Raw genomic sequence first — 11,880 nt, 5'->3', positions numbered from 1 at the left:
ATATGTTAAAATGGTACATAATTTATCCCTTGCAGCTCAAAATTCAATGTAAAACCAATATAAACTCTGACCAGTTGAAAAATATAAATGCTTATAAACAAAGTATGGAATAATTATTGGTATATGTAAATTGAAATATAATTGACCATTTTATTTTTGACATGCTTAATCATCACACTTCTTTTTCACATTGATACTAATTTTGAAGAAATAAGATGACTGATACTAAAGACAAAAACGAACTATACCAATCACATATTAATAAAGATATTTTGGTGGGAAACAAAGTATTTAACAACAAAAACATTGGTAACATCCACTTAATAATGGTACCAAGGTTTTCAGTGTTTACATGACTTGTTCATACTAGTAAAAATGTCATTTTAAAATATTTTCATACTTTCATGCATTAGACTTAGTTTATGAGAAAGAGGATCTTTCTTTTAAAATTTTTATAAAGAAAAATGCATTTTTAAAGAGATAATGTCTGAGAGGACATAAACATATGGTTCATTATTTTTTTTACCTAATAAGAATATAAATTTCAATGGCTGCTTAATATACAAAACCCATACTGAATACAATTCTTCAATTTATTCAGGCAAGCAAGTAAAAAAAAAGTAACTTTGTTATTACTGGCACAGATCCAATCCACTGTTTAAAGATATGCCCTTGGACTAGTCCATTTTCTTATAAGATTTATTTTTTAAAAGAATAGAATTTGTTTGGCTCTGTTAATTAGTATAACTCAAAGATAAACAAATGATTTTCTCATTTAATGCTTTCAAGCTGAAAGAAAACAATTTAAGTGAGATTTTCTAAGATAATGGATAGATCCACACTATAAGGAAGGACCTATAAGCTAAGTTCTAAAAACATTATGGTTTTAAACAAATCAATGCTTTTTCCTCACTCTTTACATAACACTGAGAAATTTCACATATAAATTGTAGAAACCAGTATATGAAATCTTAAGAAAAATCTTACTAAAAATAATTATAAAAATGCTTTTAGAAATTTAAGATGTAAAATACAATTGACTTTAAATTAAAAATAAAAATGAAAACACCCCCCCATTACACACTTTACAAGGTTATTCTTTAAAAACCCTTGCCACCTGATTTTATTCTCTATCACTCTTTTGGTTGCATTTTGCATCATCTAATGGCCACCTGTAGTATATCAAACAAGTCCTGCTACCATTTTTGAACCCTGGTGCTTTTATTCTTCTTTGATATACCAATACAATTACACCATCAAGTTTCAAAAACAAAAGTTTTAAAGGCCCATAAAATTCCATTTCCTAGTGGAGATTGGATAATCTTTTTAATAGGAAGAAATGAATAGATTTATCATAAATTATTACTATACATTAGACTAGATAATTCCCTATCAATTTTTTAAAATTAAATATAACATTGGGAGGAAACCAGGACTTAAGCTCTAGAGTCATCTTTATGCTCTAAAAAGTAATTAGTTACTCTGCAATTAAAGCTCAGAGCTACCATGTCAAGTAAACCTATAATTGGTAACTACCCTTCCACTGTACCTTTGATTTCTAATAGTTAAGTACCTTTTCACATGGGAACCCAAGGACTCACGGTTAGAGTACTAAGAACTCAAGTTCAACCAACAATGAAGAAGACTAAACTTTTATTACCAGATGATATTCCACAGGAAGAAGTCATTATGGTCTCCATTCTGCCAACCTATTTGTGTTGAAAAGCAGGTTTCCAAAAATACCGATTTTTCAGTTTTAATGAATCTTCTTACTTTTATTCAGTTGAGCCATACTGATAAACAGAATTTAACAGAGAAATTCCCAAATTCCTTCTTTTTACTTTTACTGAGAAGGCTGAGTGAATGTAATACGGCGCCGCCGCCTTTGGAAAGCCTTTAAATTCCATCTGTTTGGTTCCAGCATATGAGGACCATTGTAGACAAACAATACTGTCATCTTTTCAGAATAAGGAAGATTTTGTAGGAGCTGTAAGTATTAAAATAAACTGTCATATAATGCTATACTTTTGAGAAGGAGAGTTTTTTAAGCTCACATAAATCTATCATTTTATTTATAATATTAATAAAACTCTTTCTTAACATGAAGCTCTCAAACACCTTCATACAACCTTGTCAGACTTACCCAAATTAGCATACCTGAATCTTGGCCTAACTATAACTGTAATTTCTAGCAGTTCTCTGTATTCACAGGACAATTGGGATCATAAAACTTCCAAAGAAGATCCTGGTGAGGAGTCTATACTCCATGATTTTCCTGGGATCTATTCACATTTTAGCCACAGACACCTTTCAAGCAACTTTTATGGTCAGGTACTATGACAGACTGGTAGTCTGAAAATCATGTAACAGTGAGATTTGGTTTATAGGCCAAAGTGTTTATAAGTAATAGAGTATTAACAGATGTGTCTACTCCTTTGACTATTTGCTCAAAAAAGAAGATAGATGATACTATTTAATGAAAATATGAATGTATAATAGAATGAGCTCTCTAACAACATTTTTCATGAATAGTTCATGAATAATTGACAAAGAGGAAAAATAATTGATTACATTAAACTTACTTTCTTTTTTTTTTTTGAGTATGTCCATTTTGTAATTTACACACAACACCAAATTGAACAAAAGAAAATTCCCCATTGCAAAAGTTCTAGATTACAACAAATCCTCTATAAACATAATTCCGTTTCTATCATAAAAGTTAATCTGTGAGTAGGAGATGCTGAGATGCTTATAATTTCCCTTGAGCCAGGGCAGTGGCAACAGTAAACAGAGAAGGGCAGTCTATAACAAGAGGCCTTTCTTAGAAAATGGAGAGGGTCAAGAGTTCTATGGTTTCCATTCCCCAGTCAACTTTTAGTGCTAGAAGAGTAACTTTTTTAAGAAGAGGAATGAGTGCCAAAAGCAGGGGAAAAGTCTCAGTTCTAGAACATAATAATATGCTTCCTACACTGTTTCCTCTGGTAATGAGGTCTCTGATTAAGAATATCACTGGAACTTGTCCCTTTTATTAATGTAAATATTACTGTTATCTTTTCAGTTTCTTTTTCTGGAGTATTCCTATTTATATTTACATATTAGACGAAAATCTATTATGTGATTAGGACACAGGGCACTTTTAAGTTACTTATTACTTACCTTTGGTGTAATGAAGAAGTACTGAGATGTGTTTTCTTTACAGGCAGTATTTACAACCATTTCAAACACTCTCCGTTCATTAATTGGGTCCATTCCCTAAACAATGACAATAATGACTGTCTGTATCTATTATAAGATGTAATAAGACATACATAAAAGAAGAATCACTATACCTGATTGATTTCATCAACTACTCTGAATGGACATCTATTAAGCTCCTGAAGTGCCATCAAGTATAACATGGTAGAAACACTCCTTTCACCTCCACTCTGATGATGAGGAGTTAATTCATGCAGTTGAGTACTACTGCGAAACTTGACTCTAATTCGAATTCCATACTTATCATAATCTTCCTGTAAAACATCAAAAATTTTGATTACAGATGACAGTTTCCTTTGGTTATTTCATTCTATATTTGGAAACAGATTAAATTAACTAAATAAAAATAAAGAGCTTAAAATTCAGCGATACTAGTTTAAAAGTAAAACATGTACACTGACGACCATGAGATGAGAAATTAAAAAATAAAAGCAAAACAATAAATATTATGCAAACAGTTATTACCTAAAAGCTTGAAGGGTCTCCAAGGATGTATTCAGACAAGGACAATATTCAGATTACATTAAAACTTTTCATACTCTGTACTATTCTTTGCAACTTCAATAGGCTTTCCCAAGGGCTTTTAGACAATTACCTCTGTCATGGAAAGCACTGTCTATTTTAGTTCCAAAGTGCTAGGTTTCAAAGTATAGGTGAAAACAATTAAAATATTCAGAACATGATGGAGTGTCCTGCCATTTCCTCTGGAGAAATGGGTGTGCATGCCAATTCCCACTTCTTTACTCGGTTAAGAAGGAATAAAAGAGGCAAAAATTATATGCATACTTTGAAAAATTATTTACATTAAGTCACACACACACAAACACACAACTCAGCAAAAAGCCTGGCACATAACAGGTGCTAGCTAAATACTTGTAATGAATGCATTCATTGTTCTATAAGTTTTGCCAGAACTGAAGCTGCTCCAAGGTTTATTTATTGTTCTTTTCGATGTCATTTCTAGGATGGTCAGGTTCAGATTTACCTTAGAAATGAGATACATATCTTACTAATTAAACGTTATTTAATGAATAGAGCTTTAAGGTCTAAGTGGTGGCCAAGAAAAAGATAAAATGCAAGCCACATATGTTATTTTAAAATTTCTAGTAGTGACACTTAAAAAAGTACAAATAGCAAAATTAATTACAATAATATATTTAATCCGGTATATCCAAAGCACCTTTTTGACATGTAATCAGAATACAATTTTTTTCTCTTAAAAACATTTATAGAGATAGGGTATTGTTATACTGTCAAGTCTGGAATATAGTGGCTATTCATAGAGATGATCCTGCTATATGGGTCAGTACAAAGTCTGGACCTGCTCCATTTCTGACCTCAGCCATTCACCCTTCCCTGGACAACCTAGTGGTCCCTGAACCCCAGCAGGTTACCATAGCAATGCCTTAAGTCAGTGTGGACACCCAATCAGCAAAGTACACTGCAGACCAGAATTTCTAGGCTTAAGTGGTCTTCCCACTTTCGTTTCCCAAGTAGCTGGGATTACAGGCACATGCTACCACATTTGGCTAAATTAAAAGAAAAACATTTTTTTTTAGACAGGGTCTCACTATGTTGTCCAAGCTTGTCTACAATTCCAGGGCTCAAGTGATCTTTCCATCTCAGCCTCCAGAGTAGCTGGGATTACAGGTGTTGAGCCACCATCCCTGGCCACCATAATTTTATTAACTATGTCATTTCTTAACTATACCAGCTTTGATTATTAGAGTTTTATTTTTGGCTCAGACATCCCCCATTCTTTGCTCTTTCTACCCCATTTTAGTTTTGTCCATTTCACTGAAGATTCTGGCTAAAGAAGGCAGTTCTAGAACCATTAAGTCGGGAGGACAGAATAGAAGCATTCGGGAGCCTGAGAAAAGGTAAAAATGTTAATTCCCTGGAGCCCAAGGCTAGGTAGATTTACACTGCACAGATTGAGGAGAATCATCTCTATGGTAGTTCAGTTATTAGTGAAAACCTAGAAGAGCTGTCCAAAAACAGTATAATGATAAAGTTACAGTACCAAGCAGTAAGATCTAGATTAAAGAATGGGATTTCTATAACTGGTTGAATTCTACAGACTTTACCATCTTTATAACTTATGTGATTAAGCTCTTTGATAAAGAAATAATAGCAAAAAACAAAAAAAGAAATAATAGCAGCTCATCACCCATAGCACAGTGGTTATGGCAACAGCCACATGCACCAAGGCTGGTGGGTTTAAGCCTGGCCCAGGTCAGCTAAACAACAATGGCAACTGCAACCAAAAAAATTGCTGAGCGTTGTGGCAGGTGCTTGTAGTCCCAGCTACTCGGGAGGCTGAGGCAAAAGAATTGCTTAAGTCCAAGAGTTTAAGGTTGCTGTAAGCTGTGACGCCACGGTACTCTACAAAGGGGAACATAGTGAGACTCTGTCTCAAAAAAAAAAAAAAAAAAAATAGCTACTACTTTTGAGTCTGATGAAGCTTCCAGTAAATAAATTTATTTGAGAGCTTAGGTTCTAGGATCAGATCTAGAATTTGATTCTTTCTTTGCTTTGCCACTTGGAAGCTTATAACCATCAGTACCTGTGCTTCATAGAATGGTTATAAGAACTGAACAATAGCTGGGCACAAGCCTGTAATCCTAGCATTTGGGAGGCCAAGGCAGGTAGACTGCCTGAGCTCACAGGTTCGAGACCAGCCTGAGCCAGCGGGAGACCCTGTTTCTAAAAAAATAGCCAGGCATTGTGGCAGGCATCTGTAGTCCCAGCTACTCATGAAGCTCAGGCCAAAGAATCACTTGAGCCCAACAGACTGAGGTTGCTGTGAGCTATGATGCCATGGCCTTCTACCAAGGGCGACAAAGTGAGATGCTATATCAAAAAACAAACAAACAAACAAAAGAATTGAACAAGATAATTTAAAAGTATATGGCATTGTGTATGACACAAAGGAAGCATACTAGATATTACTAATGTTACTATATCTTTTAGTTCTAACAAGCCCAAAGATTGTGTACATGACAATAATTATGGTAAGATCCTTAGATCTGATGCTTCACACTAAGCAGATGAAGGTACTATGGGACAAAACACCTAAGGGGAGAAAATGGTGCTATGTATGGTGCTTTATATTTATGTAACATATATTCAAAATTGCCTACATGCTATACTGCAAAATTACTGAGCTGCAAAGGAAAAAGATTTCATCTTTGTTACTAAAAATGCTTTATTATATTTTCAATGTATACAAAATTATAGGAAAAACTAAACTGACTTCAATTTATTATCAATGAGACTCAACCATGATCAATAATGGCCAGTCTTGTTTCACTGATAATCCCACTCCCCCTTCTCAAAAGCAAATCCTAGTTTATCTTTACACATTTCTTTCTTTCTTTGAGAGACAGTCTCACTCTGTGTCCTGGTAGAATGCAGTTGCATCAGCCTAGCTCACAGCAATCTCAAACTCCTGTGCTCAAGCGATCTTCCTGTCTCAGCCTCTTGAGTAACTGGAACTATAGGTGCCTGCCACAACATCCAGGTAATTTTTCTATGTTTAGTATAGATAGGGGTCCCATTCTTGCCTAGGCTGGTCTTGAAGTCTTGAACTCAAACATTCCTCCTGCCTCCGTAGCTCAGAGTGTTAGGAATACAAGTGTGAGCCACTGCACCTGGACTCTACCTGTTTTTAACAACAAAAAATTTTACCTCAAATTGTAACTCATAGCTTAAGAAGTTGGGCCAAGTACGGTAGCTCACTTTCCCAGCACTTTGGGAGGCTGAGGCAGGAGATCACTTGAGGCTAGGATTTTAAGACCTGCTGAGGCAACATAATGAGACACTGTCTCTATAAAAAACAAAAACTAAAACTAACTGGGCATGGAGGCCCATGTCTGTAGTCCTAGCTACATGGGAGGCTGACCAGAAGTTTTAGGTTACAGTGAGCTATGAAGATGCCATCACATTCTAGCCTAGGGTAAAAAGTGACATTCTGTCTCAAAAAAAAAGGAAGGAAAGGATAGGAAAAAGGAAAAGAAAGAAAAGGAAGACAGAAAGGAAATAAATTAGTAGCAAATTTCCCAATATTTCCATTTTAATTAACTCCTAAATTCTTGGTCAAAAAGAAATAGATATATACTATATTTTAATTATACTTTCTAATTTATGACTTTTCTAACGTGGGCAGTGGTAGACTTATAAATCAATCCATTTGTTCAACACAGCTGAATAACCATCACTCAGATTGGATATAAAGAATTAGTAAGTTATTATTATTGGTCATTTATCCTTAAACATCAACAACTGCCACTCCCCTCCCCCCAAAAAAATGACCCTGAAATAAATTTTTGGAGGCATGGAGCAAGATAGCTGACTGAAGCCATCAGTTGCTAGAGTGCTTCAGAAAGAAGGAAATGTTTTAGATGGGAAAAAATATAGCTTAGTTGTAATTGTGAGGTACAACCTACCAGAAGTTCTATAGGAAGAAGTTATGGAGCAGCACAAGGGGCAAGACTTCAGATCAACCCTGGAGAAACTAGGAGCCCTGCAGAAAGGTAGGTGGAGGTTTTGTTTTTCCTCGCCTCACATCTCTGGTGTCCTCCAGGCACTTGAGCTTCTCTACCCTCACAAACCCAAAGGCTGCTGCCACCAGTGAACTGGGAGCTTCCAGAGAACAAAGGACCGGTCTGCCAAGCCCTCTGGGATTTCCCCTCACCAGAGACCCATGCCAAGGGAGTGGGTGCCATACTACTTCTCTGCCCATTATGTGCTTTTGTCCTACTCAGGGAGTGCCGGCCCTTCATTTTTGTGTCACTAGACACCACATAAACATTTCCCAACTCCTGCCCTGACTGTGGTCGCCACAGGGGACTAGCAGATCCCAGGGGAACTGTGTGATCTGAGAGCTTGGACACCCTAAGCAGGCTACCTTCTGGGGAGAAAGACAAAGGGAACCATAGTACCAGATCTCCATTTAGACTCCTCTTCTCCTCCTCTCCCTCACCCACTGCTGCCAAGTGGCAGCTACCATGTGAGTTGGCATGGATATCCCATGGGATAAGTGAGCTGGGGCTTTCAGGAACTGCTACCTCCCCTCTGCTGTTGGTGCATTCATTACTCCGAGGCTTCCACAAAGAGTGGGACCCACACCCGTTTAAAGACCAGCCAGCAGAGGACCAAGGGATGCATGAACTATGAGCTCCTTGTCTGCTGGTGCTGCTTACTTCTCCAGCACAGCAGGGCATTCTCTGAAGTGGAAGATACTGAACGTATTTGAGCACTCAACAGACAACTAAGCATCACCATGCTTCTCCTTGGCATGGTCAGGAATTAAACTTGAGGTACCAGGGAACAGACCCACAAGCTGGATCCCACCTCAACTATGTGCTCAAAAGCACAGGAGAAATCTGTAAACTAATCCTGGCAAGCAAGGAAACCCATGTTGGCAAAACTAAAAGGAGAGTGCAGTGTGGAACTAAACTTCAGTGTATTTATGGAAGTGTACTCCTCCAAGAGAAAAGCCACACTTTCTGTTTGGGGTGAGATCCTGAGCTAGGAAGCTCCCAACTATGGCACCACTGCTGGTGAGGTTGGTCAGTTGCTGCTACCTGTGGCCAGTTGTTGGAAAGACCTGTGGGGCAAGGCAAAAGGGAAAAGAACAAAACCCCACTCCCAACAGGCAGACTGAATTCCAGATGGCTCCTTCCCCATAAGCAGACTTTCTGGCTTCAGTGGGGCCCCTTCAGCCCCTCCCTGGTAGCTTTCCTCAGTGGCCTAGAAACAGAAACCCCAGGGCCCTATATACCAGCTAGGGCATCTAGTGTTTCTCCTGATCTACTAGAACTGGTCAGGAGGCCCCCAAAAACGCATCTGCAGCCGTCTCTTTCCTGCAAGCACCCATCTACTGGCCAGGGGGACAACTTATACAGCCCATGACAGCATTACAGACCCCATCAAACACGATGGGCTGACTCTTACCCACAAGCATCACCACCTGTCTGAGAGATTTAAACTGGGAATCTCAGCATGATTCACACTGTGAAGACCACCACTGGGCTGGGGAAAAAGAATGGGTTTCAAAGACCTCCATCTTCCCTCATCAACAGGGAAGACAGGGAAGTGCCCACTTCTATAGCTCACTACTGCTACCGCCTACAAATAACTAGCAACTGAGAAAAAACACTATACCAAGGGTATCTATAACAAAGGTATCCATTTAGAACCCATCAAAACACCCAAAAGCAAAGTCAAAGGTCCCTACTCAACATATGCTACCGACATACCCTAAGAGGGGAGGGAGGACCATCTAAACAAAGAAAACTGAAAAACAAAACAGCTGCTCCAGATGGTAAGAATCAGTGCAAGAACTCCAGAAGTATGAAAAATCAGAGTGAAAGGACATCCACAAAGGAACACACCAGCTCTCTAGTAATGAGTCTCAATCAAACTGAAAATACTGAAATGACAGAAAATATGGATTTCAAGGAAGCTCAGTGAGATCCAAGAGAACATAGGAAAAAACTCAAAGAAACCAAAAACAATTCATAAAAACGAATAAAAAATTTATTTAAGAGATACATATGTTTAAAAAATTAAAACCAAATGGAATTTCTGGAAATGAAAAATTCATAAGAGAAATACAAAACACAGTGGGAAGTTTTTAGAATAGATCAAATAGAAGAAAAAAATGTCAGAGATTGAAGATAATTCTTTTGAATTAAACCAGTCAATAACAAAGAATCAAAAGGAAGGACCAAAGTCTACAAAAAATATGGGGTTACATAAAACAGTCAAATATCAGAATTATGGGCATCCCCTGAGGAAGAAGAAAAACCAAAAGTCCTAGAAAACCTATTTGAGAGAGCAACTGAGGAAAAATTCCCTAGTCTTGCTAGAGATTTAGATATCCAGATACAAAAAGCTCAATGAACACCTGGGAAATTCACTGCAAATAGGCCATCTCCAAGGCAATGGAGGAGCTTCTATTATAAGCTGTAAGGTGAAAATATCAAGTAACTTACCAAGGAAAACCCATCAAAAGAAACCTTACAGGCTAGAAAGGAATGGGACCTATAATTAGTCTCCTGAAACAGAATAACTGGCAGCTAAGAATTTTGTATCCCGCTAAACTAAGTTTCATAAATGAAGGAGAAATAAAGTCTTTCCTAGATAAGCAAATACTAAGGGAATTTGTCCCTACTAGACCTCCCCTATAGGAAATGTTCAAAAGTGCATTATACATGCAACATCCAGTATAAAAACACTCCAAAGTTACAGCTCACAGCTCTTATAAAACAACAACATGAAAGAGAAAACAAAAGAATAATGTATTATCCAACATGTTGAACAGAACAGCATCCCACTTGTCAATACTAACACTGAATAAGAAGAGTGTGAATGCTCCACTTAAAAGACATAGACTACCTGAATGAATGAAAAACACAACCACAAGGACTAACGTAAATGCAAGGTAAATGTATGGAAAAAATATTACACACACTCAAAAGCAAGCAGGTGTAGCTATTCTCATATCACTTAAATAGATTTCAAATCAACAACAGTAAAATAAAAAAGACAAAGATGGTCATTATAAAACAGTAAAAGGATCAATTCAAAAAGATGACCTAACAGGTGGCACTTGTAGCTCTGTGGGTAGGTGCAGGCCACATACACCTAGATTGGCAGGTTTCAACGTGCCCCAGGGCCAGCTAAACAATGATGACAACTGCAACCAAAAAATAGCCTGGCACTGTGGCAGGCGCCTGTAGTCCCAGCTACTTCGGAGGCTGAGGCAAGAGAATCGCTCAAGCCTAAGAGTTTGAGGTTGCTGTGAGCTGTGACGCTACAGTATTCTACTAAGGGTGACACAGTGAGACTCTGTTTCAAAAAAAAAAAAAAAAAAAAGACATAACCATCTCTAAATATATATATATACCTAACACAGGAGCTCCCAGTTTCATAAGGCAAAATCTTCTAAATCTAAGCAAAGAAACAAATAGTAACATTTTAAACTGTTAGGGACTTCAACATTCTGCTGACAACTCTGAGGCAGAAAATGAATAGAGAAACACTGGACTTAAATAGTACTCTACAACAAATGAATCTAACAGTTACAAAATATTCGACCCCTAAACTCCTAGATATACATTTTTCTGAGTACATGGGATATTTTCCAATATTAATCATATTTTAGGCCACAAAACAAGTCATAGCACATTCAAAAAAACTGAAATCACACAATGTATCTTTCTAGATCACAGTAGAATAAAACTAAAAATCAATTCCAAGAGACATACTCAAATCTACTACACAAAGCCATGGAAATTACACAACCCACTGCTGTATAATCCTTGGGTCAATGACAATTTTTTTTTTTTTTTTGAGACAGCCTCAAGCTGTCACCCTGGGTTGAGTGCTGTGGCATCACAGCTCACAGCAACCTCCAACTCCTGGGCTTAAGCAAGTCTCCTGCCTCGGCCTCCTAAGCAGCTGGGACTACAGGTGCCCACCACAACGCCCAGCTATTTTTTGGTTGGAGTTGTCATTGTTGTTTGGCGGACCTGGACTGGGTTCAAACCCACCAGCCTTGGTGTATGTGACCAGTGCCTCAGCTGCTGAGCTACAGGCGCCGAGCCCATTCCCCTG

General features: G+C 37.6%; 1 protein-coding gene across 2 annotated transcripts in view; it reads right to left on the bottom strand.

Moving 5' to 3' along the window:
* Positions 1-575: 575 nt before the first annotated feature.
* The window catches only part of SMC5 (structural maintenance of chromosomes 5), a 98,983-nt gene continuing 87,678 nt past the window's right edge, over positions 576-11,880 (bottom strand). Inside the window, exons 23-25 of one of the 2 annotated variants that reach the window (XM_003782937.3) lie at positions 3,330-3,509; positions 3,157-3,252; positions 576-1,987 (exon numbers count right to left, since the gene is read on the bottom strand). In XM_003782937.3, the coding sequence (XP_003782985.1) occupies positions 1,844-1,987; positions 3,157-3,252; positions 3,330-3,509 (420 nt within the window). In that variant the 3' untranslated portion in view covers positions 576-1,843. The remainder of the gene's footprint in view (positions 1,988-3,156; positions 3,253-3,329; positions 3,510-11,880) is intronic. The other variant, XM_023508284.1, reaches the window with a different exon arrangement.

The sequence above is a fragment of the Otolemur garnettii genome, unplaced genomic scaffold (genome assembly GCF_000181295.1).
Source record: "Otolemur garnettii isolate 467f Iridium unplaced genomic scaffold, OtoGar3 scaffold00006, whole genome shotgun sequence".
In the NCBI taxonomy this organism is placed as follows: Eukaryota; Metazoa; Chordata; class Mammalia; order Primates; family Galagidae; genus Otolemur; species Otolemur garnettii.
The sequence above is the reverse complement of the archived record's forward strand: the minus strand, read 5'-3'. Positions and strand labels throughout refer to the sequence as shown.